The sequence below is a fragment of the Balaenoptera acutorostrata genome, chromosome 10, assembly GCF_949987535.1.
Source record: "Balaenoptera acutorostrata chromosome 10, mBalAcu1.1, whole genome shotgun sequence".
NCBI classification, from domain to species: Eukaryota; Metazoa; Chordata; class Mammalia; order Artiodactyla; family Balaenopteridae; genus Balaenoptera; species Balaenoptera acutorostrata.
This window is the reverse complement of record NC_080073.1, coordinates 47,777,589-47,797,703: the sequence shown is the minus strand read 5'-3', so window position 1 is coordinate 47,797,703 and position 20,115 is coordinate 47,777,589. Positions and strand designations below refer to the sequence as shown.

The window sequence follows — 20,115 nt, the reverse complement described above, 5'->3', positions numbered from 1 at the left end:
AAGTACCAGTCTTACATGATTGGGAAATAATTATTTTTTATACATTATGGGCATAGGAAAAGTGTATTTTTCTTATAAGCCCATTATGTTAAAAAAAAACTATTATGCTAAAAATATCAGTATCTAAACTTTACTTTACTATTTTAAACAAGAAATTCATATTGATTTTCTTACATAAACATTTGATTACTTTCATAAAAAGATAACTGAATATTTAGTGAACACAATAATTAAAGATGCAAATATTTAACTGTTAGAAACCTTTACCAAAAGGTAATACATGTTTATTTTAATCTCTAAATTAGGTTTTCTCTTCTTCATTACCTGATATCCGAGAGCTGCAATTGATGGGACAGTTCATCTTTTAAACGATCTAGTTCTTTTCTAAGTGGCAAACTATTCTTCAGCTTTTTAACAGCACTTTTCCCATTGTTATCTAACCAGGATCTAGAAAGAAAAAAACAGAGATATACACTTTGCAATACTAACTATAATGCAAACATTTCTACTATTGAACGACGTGTTCATTGACTTAAAGCAGCCCCAGTGTTAAACCGAGTTTGCCATCAAACATTTACCAAATTATAAGTACTGCTGCCAACTCTATTCATTTAGAGTAAATACTTCTAAAATAGGTTTCTTGGAGATATGCCAGCATCTGTTAAATCATATTCTACTTATGACAACTTCCTTTGTCTATCAAAAAAATTCAATTTAAATTACACCCAGCCTGTTGCTAGATTTCCAGAGATGGGATGATTTTTAAAGAATTAAAGATACTTCAAACCTCACTTATGTTTACTGCACTTTTAGGCAGGCCGTACTGGACCGCCACTTGCATCGGTCATCTACAGGCGACCCTTTTCCTACTGGGGCACATGAGCAGATGATGTCCTAGTGCAGCCAGACGGGGAAAAAGTCAATTCAGAAGACGCACCTAATGGCGCTGGTGACATTCAACAGGCAGTGTTTCCTGATGCAGGGACTTGTGGAGGTAACTCTGTGGATTCTAGCTGGGTAGACCCTGTCTCTTGCTCCGTTTTTGTCTTGGTTGTCAGCACCCTGAGCTCTCCCCGCTCAGCCCCTCAGCTCTCTGTCCAAGTGCTCCCACTGGTCAGGCCTTACCAGTCTCGGTGTCTCCGTCCACACGCTTCTGTCGGGTGGGTCTGTTTGCCCCTTGGTTCCTTCCCACCCGACCAAATGCCCAGCTCTAGTCTCACCTCTCTCCACCTTTATTATTTTCCCCCGTCAACTACATCATAGGCTCAGCAGAAAGATGTTCTTTTAATTCTGCATTTCTTAGAACGTTTACCTCAATGAAATCTTAAAAGAGAAAATAAACATCAAAGTCGGCGTAAGGATTAGAAGGGGAGAGCTTTCAGACAAGAGCTGAGGGCAGCCTGGGTGGCCTGGTACCGAGCGGCACGGCCCCTTGGGAGGTTATCACGTCCTCGGTGTTGTAACGGTCATGGCACAAGGGATGCTGGCTGTCGCTCAGAGTCTCTAGTCCCCCAGGGGAGGCTGGACAAACGCGAGGCCTGGGTGGTGCCTAGGAGGCTGAATGGCTGCTGCAGGAGTAGGCGGGGCAGAGAGGCAAGGTGACTCGGGGATCAGAGGAACAGGAGTAGGCCGGGCAGAGAGGCAAGGTGACTCGGGGATCAGAGGAACAGGAGTAGGCCGGGCAGAGAGGCAAGGTGACTCGGGGATCAGAGGAACAGGAGTAGGCCGGGCAGAGAGGCAAGGTGACTCGGGGATCAGAGGAACAGGAGTAGGCCGGGCAGAGAGGCAAGGTGACTCGGGGATCAGAGGAACAGGAGTAGGCCGGGCAGAGAGGCAAGGTGACTCGGGGATCAGAGGAACAGGAGTAGGCCGGGCAGAGAGGCAAGGTGACTCGGGGATCAGAGGAACAGGAGTAGGCCGGGCAGAGAGGCAAGGTGACTCGGGGATCAGAGGAACAGGAGTAGGCGGGGCAGAGAGGCAAGGTGACTCGGGGATCAGAGGAACAGGAGTAGGCCGGGCACAGTGGCAAGGTGACTCGGGGATCAGAGGAACAGGAGTAGGCCGGGCACAGTGGCAAGGTGACTCGGGGATCAGAGGAACAGGAGTAGGCCGGGCACAGTGGCAAGGTGACTCGGGGATCAGAGGAACAGGAGTAGGCCGGGCAGAGAGGCAAGGTGACTCGGGGATCAGAGGAACAGGAGTAGGCCGGGCAGAGAGGCAAGGTGACTCGGGGATCAGAGGAACATTTTGGGTCCAAGATGGTAGTGGTGGAGCGGGCCCTGGGTACAGCCGTGCAAGAGAAAGCTCCAGGGGGTTAGGGGGAAAATGGTCTAAAGTACCCCATCCCCAGGCCACCTGACACCCCCTGTGGGACACCTGTCAGTGATTGATGGTCAGGTGTTAGGATAACTCTGCAGAAGGGCTCATATGTCCATCTCAAAAGTGCTTGCCAAATAAACCTTTTTAAGGTTCCGTAATTATTAAGTCCCTTTAAAGGTTTGAGATGTTGTGATCTACAACCTTTAAAAAATAATCAAGTTCAGGGAATTCCCTGGTGGTCCATCGGTTAGGACTCCCGCTTCCACTGCAGGGGACACTGGGTTCTATCCCTGGTCGGGGAACTACCATCCTGCATGCTGCACAGTGTGGCCGCAAAAATAATAATAGTAATCAAGTTGAAACTCTCAGAACCAATCAACCATTATGCATGCATCAAATATTTATCCTGAAAGCCTAACAGTGTGTTGTGTTGGGAATATAAGGAAGATACATCTAGTAAGGAATAGAGAGAGAAGCAATTGGAAGAGAATATATGAGCTTCTAGGAGAACAGAGGAAGAATTAAGTAATTCTGCCTGGAAGGTTCTATAGAGGTGATATGTGACCTGAACCTGAGAGATGGATCAGAGTTTTCCAGGCAGATTAGTGAAAGGGAAGGGCATGTCAAGCATGCCAGTGCACAGGGAAGTGTAAGATGAACCAACGTGCCCAGATCACATGATGCCTAGAGGGGGGGGCGGTGTGAGATGAGACTGGAAAGGAACGTACGTGTGTGTGTGTGAGATTATAAAAGGTCTTGCACATTGGGGTAAGGAATTGGGACCTTTTCCTCTACCTAAAGATGTTCCACTTTTTTTTTTGGCCATACGGATGGACTTGCAGGGATCTTAGTTCTGGAACAAGGACTGAACCTGTGCCCCCTGCAGTGGAAGCTCGGAGCCCTAACCACTGGACCGCCAGGGAATTCCCTATATTCCACATTTTTTTGATTCACTAAATGTGTGCAGTCATTAATAATTCTTCCTACTCCCCCTTTAAGAATACTGGTAGTGATTTTATTTCTGCTTCCTGTGTGAGAAATAAAATAATATCTTACTTTATATCACGATTATTAGCTATTACAATTTTTCAACATTTTCCTCATTTATTGTCATACGTGTTAATCAATTTACTTTAAATTATGTAATAGACAGGATGATTTTTTGACAAATGAATTACCAAATGGCATACCATGTGGGGTTTGGGGACCAAATGTCTTAAACTGTAGAATGAAATATAATCTTATGATTATATATTCATGACCTGATTGTTGGAATTCTTACATTTAGTGTATAAAATTTAACTGATCTAGTTTAACAATTTTTGTGTTTTGTGTCTAAACACTGAGATGAAAATGAAGGTTCTACACATGGCATTTTCTTTCTTTCTTTCTATCTATCTATCTATCTATCTATCTAGATATTAGATCTATCTATAGATATAAAGACAAAGATACATGTTTCCTAGCTCTGGCCACTGAGACGTTCAGTAGCAATTGAGACATGCACCACCCAGATCTTGGTTTCTAAAAATCATTCCCTCCTAAAAAGAACCAGAGCTTCTCGGCAAAAGGGTTCAATCAAACACTGGGCCGGGGAAAGTCCAGATGAGCCTGGAACACCTTGGTGAACCAGGAAGTAAGAGAGTTCTCAAAGAATGATGGGGACATAGGAGCTGGCTTGAAGGGATGATAAGGTTAGAAAATTGCCATTTGGCAACCATCATCATAATATGTGATTCAGGCAAAAATCATCAATGAGCACTAGAGCTAAGGGGTAAAAATTCAGTGTTAAAAAGATATTTACATAGCCCTAAGTATCTCCTCAAAAGAAACTAACTGAAGGGGAAAATAGTTCCTTTACTGGGGAAAAAACTGGGAGACACCACCTTAATCAAATGATCCAAGTTAATATCACTAGTAATGGGATAATCAACATCATATGCCTCCTATATAACACTGAAAACAACACACTTCACTTTCGGGGTATTCCTGCCAAATATGAATAACCTGACTCTAATTATGAGAAATACTAGATAAACTCAAAACACTCAAATTGAGGGACATTCTACAAAATAACAGCAAGGTAATGGAAGACAAGAAAACACAGAGGAACCATTCCCGATTAAAGGAGGTTACAGAGACTAAAGTTATGACTTATAATTTGAAAAACAATGACTTAGACTATAAATAAGGAGAAGAGTGAATAAGTGTATGATATGAGTTAAAGCATGATTATAGCATTTCCAAATATCCTACAGAAATAATTCCAATATTGTAATTGTCCAATGTGGCATTTTGTGGACACTAAGAGGATTCAGAGCTTAGACAATGAAAGTGAAATAAAACTTTGTGTGCAAACTTCAAATAGAAAAAATGGAAGTCTGACATTTACTAATATCTCAGTAGCTAACAGAATAGCATTTAAATGGTCTTTCCATAGTTCAATGACATGTTTTTTTCAGTGGGATAGACATTACATATGGGATAATTTTGTTTACATACAAATGGATCCTGTTGTCTCCTTGCAAACACAAATTCTATAAATGCAATACATTTTAGTTATAAAATTATTTGATAATCAGAGAATATATGCAAAATATGGAAATACTAAAAGCTACAATACAAAGTAGCATTTTCTAATTTTTTTTAGGCTGGCATATTCTTTTTATTATAGTATAAAATTAGAAAACCTTACAAATTAAACATTTCATTATAGCGTTTTTATCACTATAAAGTGATTTTACAGTAAGATAACGCACAATTTTCTGAGAAATTCAAAATTACACAGCATGTCCTAAAACGCAGATTGAAATGTAACTGCCAGATATAAGAAGAAAATAGATTAAATGGAGCTTTTATGACCTGATAATTGTTCTATGTTTTGTTTTTAAAAACTCAACTGATTTATTTTCATAATTTCTCTGTTTTATTTCAGCCTGCATGTCTCTGCGGAAACATAAGGAAAATTATTTGAAAGTTTACACTAAATAAAACTGTTATATTTTCTCTTTTTAACATTACATTCTGAAATATTAGAAATAACATGCTTTCAAGATTAAATTTTGATCAGGTGAATGCAATTTGTAAATCAGGTGAAGATCAGCTGGATGTAAATTTGCAGAATTATTTCTATGCTCCCTCTGAACTGTGTAATTCAGCATGTGCTCCTTAGGAGTCCTCTCCTATAACTACATATATAATAAAGATGAGGTAAACAATACAAGAATGAAAATAAAAACAAACCGTATATGGCCAAAATGACCACGGTGGTGAAGAAGTTTTGTCCGAGTTACAGCTACCCTAAATCTCCTGACTATGGGACAGTCACTCCATTCATATGATTTGAAAGCTCCCAATGGTTCAACAATTTTATAATTATTTGCAAAATAATAACAAATTTAAAAAATTAGGACTTCTCTGGCGGTCCAGTGGTTAAGACTCCGCACTTCCAATGCAGGGGGCTCGGGTTCGATCCCTGGTTGGGGAACTAAGATTCCACGTCCCACGTGGCGTGGCCAAAAAAAAATTAATAACTGAAACAAGAAACTGATACCAACACCACTCTGGCTTTGATGACATAAGCTCCTGGAATCCTTACTGGGAAAAACTAACATAAAACAAAACCTTGAACAAACCCTCATCAGGGTCCCCGGCAAACTGGGCAACATCCATAGTTGGGAAAAGGTCAAGACTGGCTGAAAGGGGTGCTGGGCCTGTGTGAACACACTGGACCAGGGAGACCAGGTTAGGTTATGGAAATAAGAGATATGAAATCTTCCAAATTCATACAACTGTCATAACCGGGGCATAGGCCCTCTAAGGCATGCTGGTAAAGGCAACATTTTTTTTTGCGGCATTTAGTCTATACTGTAATTTACCCAAAGGGCCCAAAGAGCAGCATGTATTCCTTTTCTTGCCTTTTTTCAGTGTAGAGCTGTCCTCTCCTATCCTGCCCAGCCTGGACCCTCTGCTCTAAAATTATACCTGATAAGCTAAACTCAAACTCTATGAGGTGTGATAATCTGGTTCAGGTAAGTCACTAACATATCCATGTTCAAGAAATATAACCCAAGGACCTCCGATACAAGCATCAAAAACTAAACGAAACAGAAATCTCTAACCGGTCGATTTTAGAAGAGAAGCTTTGAGTAGGAAGATTTAAGGTGATACCAGTCAACTCTCAATATTCTCTAGCCCAAGAAAAATATATGGAAGTAAAAGATATGAAACAGCGTTACACCAAGAACCAGCCACAACCCTATTCCAGCTCTTTTGTAAGCAACTCTAAATACTGTCTGTTTCATTTAGAATAATTCAATATTAATTTTAAATTTATTTATTTATTTATTTATTTTTGGCTGTGTTGGGTCTTCGTTTCTATGCGTGGGCTTTCTCTAGTTGCGGCAAGCAGGGGCCACTCTTCATCGCAGTGCGCGGGCCTCTGACTGTCGCAGCCTCTCCCGTTGCGGAGCACAGGCTCCAGACGCGCAGGCTCAGTAGTTGTGGCTCACGGGCTTAGTTGCTCCGCGGCATGTGGGATCTTCCCGGACCAGGGCTCGAACCCCTGTCCCCTGCATTAGCAGGCAGATTCTCAACCACTGCGCCACCAGGGAAGCCCCAATATTAATTTTAAATCAGTTTTAAAGTGAATGCAAGATCTCTCTTATAAACAAGGCTAAAACATGTAATGCTTTATTGTTGTTAATTTCATTTGTCAAAGCTAAGAAAACAAAGGTTCTGTCTGGCTATGAATGGGTTTACTTCATTGTTTGACAAGATACATAGCTATTGACAACGGAATTTGGATAATAATGATCAATAAATTAGACAGTTATATTTCCACTGATTTCAATTTCTAAAACAGTGGTCTATTTAATTTATGTTGCTATCTTCTTTAAGAGTAGACAAATCAAAATGACATGTTTTGAGCCTGTCCTGGTAATTGTCAACATGAGAGCTTGAATTTAAAAGGAAGTATACCTCTGGAGGAAATGAAGAATTCATAGTAACACAACTCATGTAGGCTCAGAAAATTTCCTTAAGACAATGTATCTCTTGCTAAAAACAGCAGATACTTTTCAGTCAACACTAATGAAACTAACAGAGGCACTGTTTTAAAACAAAGGGTCCTCTACATTCATTGCTGAGTCACTTTTACTGCTACCATCTGTATTAAGCTATTTTACATTTCCATATTAAACCTTGAGTTCTCCACGCCCAGCCTCCAGCACTTCACATTCACACTTTTCCAACAATTCTTTAATTCAGTGAAATAAAAATGCTGGTTGGGTTTTATGAATCTACAAAGCAGATTAGTAGAAAGATGATTAAAACATGTTCCCTACTCTTAAAAATGCATTATCTAGTAACATGTAATATAATATAATGTAAGAGTGTCTACTTTTATTAAAGGCTGAAGAATTTTATTGGATGAACTACATACAAATAAGGAAATTATAAATTCTCAGCTTGGGCAAGGAACCAATGGAATAGCACATATCTTGGTGAATTGGCTTTTCCCAGTTCCAGTCTGTTTTCATTGTTTGCCAGCTGACTACCTCTGAGTTCTGGATCCCTGGGACAATCTTTTCATGATGGCTACACATCTAGCTCCAGACCAAAATTGTACCCTATGAAACACTCAACTGAACCACTGAATTTCTTTTTTCCTGAATTTCTAATTGCTGAATTTCTTTAATATGTTATTCTAAAGCCCCTTGACTTAAGGTCCAACAACTCTCATTCTTGCTTTTATGCCTTGACTTATCCAATCCCACTTTTTTTCTATACCAAAAGGTAGGTCAGACATTCCCAAGTTTTTGTTCATCTGGACACACTGTGAGATAATTAGAACAATGGGTATAAGCAGAAGTTTCATGGGCTGGATCCCAGTGCATGCAAGGCTGAGACCCTCTCTTCTAGCTCATGTTTTTTGTTTTTTTGTTTTATCTTTGGCTGCGTTGGGTATTTCTTGCTGCATGCAGGCTTTTCTCTAGTTGAGGCGAGTGGGGGCTACTAACTACAGATAAGTTTAGTTAAATAAAAACTCTTACATACGTTAGGGTTGTTTCCATTCTCCAGACTTGCTCGAGGTCTTCATCAGGGTCCTTGAACCCAGTAAAGGAGTAGTAAGACTTGTCCCATTTGATGGGCCTGTCAGATATCCTTTTGGCCTCTTTGAGAGGCTGGGAATGCACATTAGTATTCAAGCTTTGGATATGTTCAATAGATAAACTGCAGGAGTTGAGAATATATAACACTGTGCTTAGCAGATCTCTGGTGTGCAAAGTAAATTTGACTGCTCGAAATCCTAGAGAATATAATTCCCCCAAACAGTTAATACAGGTGATTATTTGCTTTACTTGAAAAACAGTTTTTCATACATTTATAGAATCAAAATCTTTTAAAACACTCCATTACTGATTAAAATTCATCCTATTGGAAAATCATCTGTAAATGGAAAACTACATCCCTTCTCCAAAACTATACCACACTACCTCCATCTTCATGAAGTCCTCTGTCAGCTCCCTTTTCTAGTTTGGCGCCAGTGACCAAACCCACCCCAGCCCAAGAAGGGGATTGAGAATATTTTCAATGCTGTTCATAAATTTGGTCTCTACAGTCTAAGGGATGGAAAAGCCCTCCTATGAGCAAGTGTCCAGCAGAGAGGGTGTCCAGCACTAAAGAGAAGGGGGAGGGGGGAGGTAGGGGCCGGTGGGGCAGGCTGCCCTGGGACAGTGGTTCAAGGAGGGGGGCCAATCCAGGCTCGGTGGTCACAGAAACCCATCTCAAATTTTCTCTACGGTTGAAAGAGACTGTCCTCATACTCCCCCATCCAACTAGCTAGGGACACAATATTTTCAGAAGTGACTCAAAATTCCCAAATTTTTTAAAAGTTAGCACTTCACAATCTGACTTTAATGCAAGTAGTCAGTGGGTTCAGGGTAGTAATCTAACTTACATCAACAACAGGAAATCTACTGGTTCCCCTGCACCTTTATTGGGTGTTAAACATGGCGCTAGTTGCATTTACATAACTTTTCAATGAACACTGTCACCAGTGCCATTATTATCTCTCTTTTCAAATGTGAAGAAGCAGAGGTTCAAGAAGGTTAAGAAGCGTGAAGTGGGGGCTTAAATCTGAGCTGCCACCAAGCCAAGCATTGTCCCCATTATAACATGCTGACTCTTTTTTCTTTCTTTGGAAAAATTTTTTAAATTGGTTTTGAAAATTATACAAGTGTTATATATATAAGTACATCCTTCTTGTAAAATTATATATACAAAGTAAAAGTCTCCTGTTGACAGGCACACAACCTCACACTTTCACTAGATGTAACCCTATTGACATTTAGGTACACAAGCATTTAGACCTGCACTGCCTAATATGGTAGCTACTAGCCATATGTGGCTATGTATTGATAAAATTAAATTGATTGAAATTAAATAAAATTTTCAATTCAGTTCCTGGTCATACTAGCCCCACTTCAAGTGCCCAGCAGCCACATGGGGCTAGCGCCAGCTGGACCACACAGCGCTCATACAGAACAGTTACATCACCGCAGAAAGTCCTCTTGGACAGCACTGCTCTAGACCTTTCCTAGGTGCTTTGTGTGTATGCTATATATGATATATACGCTTATGTGTTTGCACGAACACACACCCACAGTGTGAATTGTTCCTTTTTAACATATAAACTGCACCATTCTGGATCTATTAGTTTGAACTTGCTTTTGTTATTTAACCTTGGTGACTCTTCCATTATCTGTATGTATACATCATTCTCTTTTTTTTGGTAGCTCTATACTAATCCACATAATCAATGTAGCACAATTTATTTAACACTTCCAAAACTGATGACTATAAAAGTTGTTTTTAATTTTTCACCATTCCACAGAAGGCCGAAATGTGTTTTCTTGTCTTTGCCACCAATATGAAAGTCATCGCAATGTAAATCATTCTCAGAGATACCTACTATGCCTGCTACATAGATTTACAAAATGTAGAACATGCAAACTACGAAAGATTTTTTAGTTGAATCATTGATGGTAAAGTGAGAAATACTGGTAGGAAAATTATTCTAGTCAGTGAAAGAGGAAAGGAAATGCAAATTCCTGCATTTGAGGTTAGGAAAAAATAGTTTATCCTCAGAAGAGGTAAGTCAAGGAGTAAATCTCAGTTTCTCTCTTAATTTATCAATTCCATTAATTGTTTAATCCAAGGTCAGGGCTGCTATATAGTATGGAATGCCTGTACCAGATTGCATATATCCTTTATTGGAAAATATTACCTAATTAATTTAGTTTGCATTTGATTACTGAGGCTAAACGTTTTTGTATCTTATTGGCTATATATGTGTATTATTTCCTGAACTACCAAGACACTGTGTTTGCCCATTTTTGCAACCAGGCTGCTCTGTTTTCTTCTTGACTCCTAAGAACTACTTATATACTAACATTATCTTTTTGTCACTTATGCTGTATGTCTTCTCCCATTTTTAATTTATTTTTTATAATCTATTTTAATAAATGGTTCAAAGTTAACCATTAACTGAAAGTAGAGGATTTTTCTCTTTACCCAGCCAGAGCTGATGACCGCTATTTGTTTTAGCATTAGTTCACAGAAAGCTCTTGGTAAATCTTTAAACTGTTTTAAAGTTCATTCTAAAAATAAAGTTATTTCCTCAAGGATCACAAAAAGGATGGACAGACCCACATTCATCCTTAGTTTAAAGTATCACTGGATCATGGCTAAAGCAGTGACAAAGGATAAAACAGAAGGCTGTACATGAAGACTGATCAGATTTTACAAACAGCATGAGGCTGCAGTTAAAGGGTTCAAGACCCCTATTCTGTCTCCATGGTCCTGGGACATTACTAAGTTACAATTGGGCAAATACTACCTTCCTCACAGGGTACTTTGAGGACTAAAGAGAAAGTAAGCTATATTTTTTAAAGATACAAATTGTTATATAGACATTTAATACTTAAAACAGCACTGAAATAGGAAGGGGACAAATAGGAACACTTCAGTTTTCTAGTCAGAAAAGTTTAAACATAAAAAATGGCTCATCAAACACATGCAACCAGGAACAGAATCTAACTCCAGGAAAACATGCAATTAAATGATATTATTTCCTATGACAAGGCTTCAATCCGAAGGTCTTCTAGCAACGTTAGACAGATCGGACACATCACACCAAGCCTGCAAGGGACACACGAGAAATAAGAAACATACCCGAAGTGCTGAAGTGTTCCTGGCCATCAGAGGAGTTCTGGTCTGTTTCTCTGACATAAAACATAAGCTGGGTTGGTTTCAAAGACTTGAAGCCTGGTTTCTGGAGGTTTTCTAAGTAGGCACTTAATCTCTTAAGAGAATTTTCATTGACTTCCTGGAAAAAAATGTTAAGAGGCATTTATACACAAAATAGAACAAGGAAACATCAGAAATTATATCCCGACCTTCTAAACACATTATTGAGTGTATTAAAGAATTTAGTATTAAAAAATGGTGGGATTTCATAGCTCCTCAGTACAGGATGAAATTGGATCCACACCTCACAACTTGGAACTCCACAGGGATGAGATGTAAAAAAAATGTGGCCACGTAAGTACTAGAAGAAAACATGGCTGAGATTCTTTATAACTTAGATGTGGAAAAGCCTAACTATGACTGAATATCCCAGGTAATGAATGATTGATAAATCCAATTACATAAAAAAATTAAAAAACTTAATATAGCACAGGGAACTATATTCAATATCCTGTGATAAACCATAATGGAAAAGAATATAAATACATATATATGTATAACAATCACTGTGCTGTACAGCAGAAATTAACACATTGCAAATCAACTATACTTCAATTAAAAAAAAAACTTAAGAAAAGAACACATAAAAAACCACACACACACACACACACACACACACACACACCAAACCCGCCCCCCCCAAGCAGTCTACAGACAAAAACCGAGTAGAAGAAAATATTTGCAAGTTCTTTCTTTTCTTTTCTTTTTTTTTTTTGGCCGCCCTGTTCAGCTTGCAGGATCTTACTTCCCCGACCAGGGATTGAACCCAGGCCCACCGCAGTGAAAGCACCAAGTCCTAACCACTGGACCCCCAGGGAATTCCCCAATTTGCAAGTTATTTCATAGCAAAGAGCTAATTTCTCTCTATATAAAGGGCTCTAAAAATGCCCTTTCAGAGATTGGTTGAATTATGGTATCTTCATTCAATGGAGTGCTACACAGCCAAAAGGAAAAAAAAGGGAAAGAATATGACACAGATGGTATTTAGGAATGTACATAGAGTGATCTCTAGGATGTATTGTTAAGTGAAAAAAGAAATGTCTTTTAGTGAAGGAATAGCTCCAAGAAATAGCATAAATAATAACTCTGCTTCTTATCCCTATAGGTCTCTTCTCAGAAACACAGTGTGATCTGAAATTAGGAACAGTTTGTTTGTTTTTGTTTGTTGAATTTATTACAATATACCGCTCTCAGCTATATTGTGTTGGGGGTTTGATGATTCACTAGAAGGATTTACAGAACTCAGAAAAGCTGTTATACTCACAGTTACAGTTTATAACAGCAAAAGGATACAGATTAACATCAGCAAAGGGAAAAGGCATGTAAGGTGGAGTCCCGTAGGGACCAAGCGCAAGGTTCCAGTTGTTCTCTCCCAGGGGAGTTGTACAGACAGCGCTTAAGCCCCCAGCAAGGACGTGTGACAACACATGAAAAGTGCTGCCAACCAAGGAAGCTCATCCAAGCCTTGGGGGCCAGGGCTTTTACTCGGGCACTACATGCCCACATGACTGACCACAGCTATTCAGTCTCCAGCCTCCCCAGAGGGCCTCAGACATGAGAAAACAGGCATTCACCATAAAATACATTGTTAGCATAAACTATCTGGTGTGGCCCAAGGCCCCGGCACACAAAAACATTCTAATCGGGCAAGGATATCCCAGGGGCTCAGAGCTCATCTCCCAGGAGGCACTGAAGGGCCAGTACCGAAGCCAGGCATTTCTTGCAACAAAGCAACCCAAGCCTGCTGAGTTCACCTTTTATAGCACACAGAAGTTTTAGTAAAAAAAAAAAAGGTACACTGGTAGAGGAGGGAAACCAGTCACCTAGTACTAAGCTTAGTTTTTCCTCACACGTTGGATTTAAAAACTTTAAATTATTAAACATTAAATTAAATTGTATTAATTTATGACATCCCCAATAATTTATATTAAATTATGACCTCTCCAAGGTAGTATTTTTCTGTTGATTCAATTTGCTAATTACTTAAAAAGGATCTGACTTCGAATAGCCAATATATATATACATACACATATATATATATATATCAACTATCATAAACAAAATATTTTCCTAAAGCAAAGAAGCAAAACTGATTTATTTTCCACAGCAAGTAGAAAAAAAGCAATACAGGGAATTCCCTGGCGGTCCAGTGGTTAGGACTCCTCGCTTAGTTGGGGAACTAAGATCGTGCAAGCCGCAAGGCATGGCCCCCACCCCCAAAAAAGGGGGAAAAGCAACACAATAATGTTCTAATTTTCAAGAGTTTTAAATTCCTTTTCATGTTAAACCAGGTGTCAATGTTAAGGAAGATAAAAGGAACCAATGAAGTTATTCCAAAGCATCTGGCTTTGTAATATATTATCTAACATTAAAAAATAGTGACCTTCCTAACTAAGTTCATCATGAGTTTGTATTCCTTGAGCAGACATTAACTAATGATATAGGGAAGTGGACCAGAAGCATGCAACATAAGGAAAAACTATTTGGGCACTGAAAAACCCTCCTTGCATCAACCTTAATAAAAAGGACTGATCATGGTATCAGAGCCCTTAAATTTTCCTTCAAACCCTCAATTTTACTTTCAAACCTGGTACAGAAAATATGATTACTAATACTCTAAAGAGTTTATGTGATATCTTTATTGCCTGCATAAAACATGACAGCTTTCATTAAAAAAAACAATAGTTTTAGTTTCAGTTTTCAGTATCTATAGTTCAAAGCACTGATTATTCCACCATGACAAAACAACCCCAATTTATAGAACTCTCTGTATTATACTGTAGCAAAGGTAAATAAACTAAACAGAAACATAGACTAAATGTTAAAAAGTAAAAAAATAATTGTTTACCCTTTCCCTGGGGTGCTGTCCAAAGAAATCTGGATGTACAGCAAAATAGAATGGCCTCAAGGCATTGACTGCTTCAGCTCCCGATAAAGCTCTTGAGTAGAGAAACCAGTATGGAAATATCTTTCCTGGACATAACCTTTTTAAAAGATATGGATTTATTATTCACCAGAGCACTGACATGGACACAAATCCCCCATGTATAAAGTGACAGTAGCTAATGCTACAGATTACTGTGTATGGAAAATACCGTAGAAATAAGACAGAAACCAAAGTGTAAAATTTTGTGGGTTTTTTGAAATCTACAAAAGTTTTGAAAGCAGTGAGTCCCACATGATTTCTTTTCTTTTTCTTTTTTTAAAAATTTATTATTTACTTTTTTTTGGCTGCACTGGGTCTTAGTTGTGGCACGCGGGATCTTTCGTTGTGGTGCGCAGGCTCCAGAGCGCACAGGCTCAGTAGTTGCGGCGTGCGGGCCCTAGCGTGCAAGTGGGCTTCAGTAGTTGCGGCGCATGGGCTCAGTAGCTGCGGCATGCGGGCTTAGTTGCTCCGTGGCATGTGGGATCTTCCCAGACCAGGGATCGAACCTGTGTCCCCTGCATTGGCAGGTGGATTCTTAACCACTCCGCCACCAGGGAAGTCCCAAGACATTCCTTTTTTTTTTTAAATTTATTTATTTATTTATTTATTTATGACTGTGTTGAGTCTTCGTTTCTGTGCGAGGGCTTTCTCTAGTTGTGGCAAGTGGGGACCACTCTTCATCGCGGTGCGCAGGCCTCTCAGCATCGCGGCCTCTCTTGTTGCGGAGCACAGGCTCCAGACGTGCAGGCTCAGTAATTGTGGCTCACGGGCCCAGCTGCTCCGTGGCATGTGGGATCTTCCCAGACCAGGGCTCGAACCCGTGTCCCCTGCATTGGCAGGCAGATTCTCAACCACTGCGCCACCAGGGAAGCCCCCAAGACATTCCTTTTAACGATGACTATTTACTGAGATATTCATGTACATAATAGTTAATTAAAAGTACTAATTATTGCCAAATATGTTTTAGAAATCTAAAACTTCACATGTCATTTTTATGTAACAGATCCAATTTTATTTTGGTTATATACTTTGAGCCAAATAAACACTTTATTTATCTCTTTTGACTTGGCTACCAAGAAGCCAGAACGAAATTTGATGTTTGAATAATTGTCTCATCAGTTCTGTTTTTTTAACAAATGATCTTTCTCTAGAGGGTATCTGGTCTCCATTTTGATTACCCTATATATGCCTATTACTGGGCCAATTAAATTTTACTGAACTCCTTAAATCCTTTCTTGAAGTAGATAGGGTTTAGACTACCTACTATTTACCACATAAATAGCAAATATAATAGTCAAATGACCTTACTATCCAATTTAAATGTAACGTGGTTTTCTATATGACGGCAATAGACTTGAGGGCAACATGGTAATAAGAACTGTGCTAAGGACAAACTTTATCTTTTTTCCTCTTAAACTTTTCACACTGAACTATTCTGAAAGATGGTATTCTTTTCACCTTCTACTCTGAATGGACTCTTGGGAGAATGGACCTGGATGTTCACGTGAATTTTCTGTTTCTTTTTTTATTCCTGCCCTCCACCATATTATCCACAAAATAGTCAGAATTTGATAAATTATAATAAATTGAAATTAGCTAAACACCTAACAGATTCCACACCCCTCCACCCCCACAAATACTAATAACAGATGGAACCACAAAGCTTACCTCCTCACAGGTCTCAGGTGGCAAAACATTTCTGAATATATATGTAGGTCAACTTCCAGGCATCCATTAATCACTTAAAAAGTTAAGCAGATACCAGTAATGAACAAGTGGAATTTGAAATTAAAAACACATTACCATTTACATTAGCACCCCCCAAAATGAAATACTTAGTTGTAAATCTGACAAAATATGTACAAGATCTATATGAGGAAAACTGTAAAACTCTGATGAAAGAAATCAAAGAAGAATTAAATAAATGGAGAGATATTCCATGTTCATGGATAGGAAGACTTGATATTGTCAAGATGTCAGTTCTTTCCACCTTGATCTACAGATTCAATGCAATCCCACTCAAAATCCCATTAAGTTATTTTATGGAAATCAACAAACTCATTCTAAAGTTTATATGTAGAGGCAAAAGACTCAGAATAGCCAACTCAGTACTGAAGAAGAATAAAGTTGGAGGACTGACACTACTGGACTTCAAGACTTACTGTAAAGTTACAGTAATCAAGACAGTCTGGTACTGGTGGAAGAACAGACAAATAGATCAATGGGACAGAATAGAGAGCCCAGAAATAGACCTACAAAAATATAGCCAACTGATCTTTGACAAAGGAGCAAAGGCAATACTATGGAGCAACAATAATCTTTTCAACAAATGGTACAGGAACAACTGGACATCTACATGCAAAAATATTAATCTAGTCACAGACCTTACACCCTTCACAAAAGTTAACTCAAAATGGATCAAAGACCTAAATGTAAAACAAAAACACTATAAAATTCCTAGAAGAGTACCTAGGAGAAAACCTAGATGACCTAAGGTATGTCAGTGAGTTTTTAGATACAACACCAGACACACAATCCATGAAGGAAAAGAACTGATATGCTGAATTTCATTAAAATTAAAAATTTTGCTCTGCAAAAGACAGTGTAGAGAGAACAAGAGGACAAACCACAGACTGGGAGAAAATATTTGTAAAAGATACACATATCTGACAAAGGACTGCTATCCAAAATATACAAAAAACATTTAAAACTCAACAATAAGAAAATGGACAACCTGATTAAAAAAATGGGCCAAACACCTGAAGAGACACCTCCTGCAAGAAGATATACAGATGGCGAATAAGCATATGAAAATACGCTCCACATCATAGGTCATCAGGGAAATGCAAATTAAAACTATGAGATACTGCAACACACCTATTAGAATGGCCAAATCCAAAACACTGACAACACCAAATGCTGGTGAGGATGTGGAGCAACAGGAACTCTCGTTCACTGCTGGTGGGAATGCAAAATGATACAGCCACTTTGGAAGACAGTTTGGGACTTTCTTACAAAACTAAACATACTCTTAGCATATGATCCAGCAACCACCCTCCTTAGTATTTACCCAAATGAATTGAAAACTTGTCTACACACAAACCTGCACACGGATGTTTATTGTGGCTTTATTCTTAATTGCTAAAACTTGGAAGCAACCAAGATATCCTTCAGTAGATGAGTGGATAAACTGTAGTACATCCGGCCAATTGAATATTATTCATTGCCAAAAAGAAATGAGCTATCAAGCCATGAAGAGACATTGAGGAAATTTACATGCATATTACTCAGCAAAAGAAGCCAATCTGGAAAGATTATATACTGTATGATTCCAGCTCTATGACATTCTGGAAAAGGCAAAACTATGGTGATAGTAAAAAGATCAGTGGTCGCCAGGGGTTGGAGGAGAGGGAGGGATGAATAGGTGGAGCACAGAGGATTTTTAGGACAGTGAAACTACTCTGTATAATAATACTACAATCGTAGATACATGTCATTATACATTTGTCCAAAGCCGTGGAATGTACAACACCAAGAGTGAACCCTAATGTAAACTATGGACTTTGGGCAAGAATGAAGTGTCGATTTAAGTTCATCGATTGTAACAAATGTACAACTCAGGTGTGGGAGGCTGTGTGTGCGGAGGGGGTATGTGGGAACTCTTGTACTTTGGTCAGTTTTGCTGTGAACCTAAAACTGCTCTAAAAAATAAAGCTTATTTTTTTTAAAAGGTTAAGCAGATAAAAGGGGGAACATGATTTGAATCACATGGACTTTTCCAATAATTTAGAGCTTCAGCAAGAATTTCAACTATACTATAGTCTCCATGTCAACTAACCAAGTGATTTTAAAAATTCTATGAGCAACCTGTCTTGAAATGCCACATTATTCACATGATAATCACCAGGTAAAAAATCCTTTCTTCCCCCGGCTTATGAAGCTCTGGGCCTGTTGGGCAGTGTATTTGCTCAAAACAAACCACCACGTGGCTCAAGTCCTATTCTGTCAAATCTTAAGAATTAAAAAGTTTATGCTAACACATATATATGGAATCTAAGAAAAAAAAAAAAAAGGTCATGAAGAACCTAGTGGCAAGATGGGAATAAAGACACAGACCTACTAGAGAATGGACTTGAGGATATGGGGAGGGGGAAGGGTAAGATGTGACAAAGAGAGAGAGTGGCATGGACGTATATACACTACCAAACGTAAAATAGATGGCTAGTGGGAAGCAACCGCATAGCACAGGGAGATCAGCTCGGTGCTTTGTGACCACCTAGAGGGGTGGGATAGGGAGGGTGGGAGGGAGGGAGACGCAAGAGGGAAGAGATATGGAAACATATGTATATGTATAACTGATTCACTTTGTTATAAAGCAGAAACTAACACACCATTGTAAAGCAATTATACTCCAATAAAGATGTTAAAAAAAAATAAAAATAAAAAGTTTAAAAATTTTTTTCATAAGGCAGTTAATATATCTGAACCAAGGTAATGAAGCAAAACTGCCATTAACAGGATAATAGAAAGATGTATTTAAAAGACAAATCAAGAATTACCTATTTAAAAAGTGCAATTGCAAACAACAGTGGGTGCTTCCATTTATTTTCTGGTTGACTGGTGTGGCAAGACCCTCTTGGATACAGAATGTGTTTATAGGTATTCGTTTAAATGTTTAAAAACGTGATTTTTATTTAACCATTCACCTTGCTATTTTGTTTGAGACAAATACAGATAGCAGAAATACTCCTACCATTTGGAAGATTTCTGAGATTCAATGGAGATACAATGAGGAAGAAAGAACCGTTTTGACTAAAGTTTCAGTGCTGCCCACGACCGAATTCTCACTAAACGTCATTATGAAGTAACTGAACAATCTCGACTTAGTTAAGATAGAACAGGTACAAGCCTCCAAGCTTGCAAAGAAGAGACCAGAAGAATATACATATCCAATCCAGAACTGGCTCTCTTTAGGTGGTAGGATAGGAAGCCCTTTACTTTTTTTTTATTTCCTAGTTTATTTACAATGAGCACGCGAAGTATGCTCTTAAAAAAAAAAAAACAATGCTTCTAGCATACAAAATTAAACAATGAAAAGGAATAGAGCAGGAATACGTGTTGTTCATTCAGTATTTAAGACACGCCCCTGGCCCTGGGAAATCTGTCCAGTGACAGCTCTAGACTGTGATCCCAGTCTAGCTCAAGAAGAAAACAGCCCCTCAATTCATGCACAATGACATTTCATTTTTAATATTAGTAAGAAAATTTATGCCACTTAACTGCAAAGATACTAATAAATGAGCTAAAACTTGGGTAAGAAACGAGGAATAATACTCGAGGGGCATATGATCAACCAAGAATATGAATGGGCAATAGATGAAAATAATATGCAGCCAAGTTCTAACCATCATCCTTTTCAGCATAAAATGATCCTATAAGAAGCCTTGAAAAGTCAGAAGTACTGAACAATGGAAAGCACTTAGGCCTACCATTGCAACAACGATGTAACCTGTTCTAATGGTCTGTTGCAGCAGTATCTTAGAAGTTCATGAAATCAC

General features: G+C 38.8%; 1 protein-coding gene across 14 annotated transcripts in view; it reads right to left on the bottom strand.

Annotated features, from left to right (window-relative positions):
* Nucleotides 1-20,115, bottom strand: part of TCAIM (T cell activation inhibitor, mitochondrial) — a 39,093-nt gene that overhangs the window by 16,142 nt on the left and 2,836 nt on the right. For all 14 annotated transcript variants that reach the window (XM_007193476.2, XM_007193477.2, XM_057554633.1 and 11 more), the window contains 5 exons: nucleotides 16,226-16,298; nucleotides 14,480-14,615; nucleotides 11,557-11,710; nucleotides 8,377-8,629; nucleotides 325-447 (listed from right to left, as the gene is read on the bottom strand). In XM_007193476.2, the coding sequence (XP_007193538.2) occupies nucleotides 325-447; nucleotides 8,377-8,629; nucleotides 11,557-11,710; nucleotides 14,480-14,615; nucleotides 16,226-16,254 (695 nt within the window). In that variant the 5' untranslated portion in view covers nucleotides 16,255-16,298. The remainder of the gene's footprint in view (nucleotides 1-324; nucleotides 448-8,376; nucleotides 8,630-11,556; nucleotides 11,711-14,479; nucleotides 14,616-16,225; nucleotides 16,299-20,115) is intronic.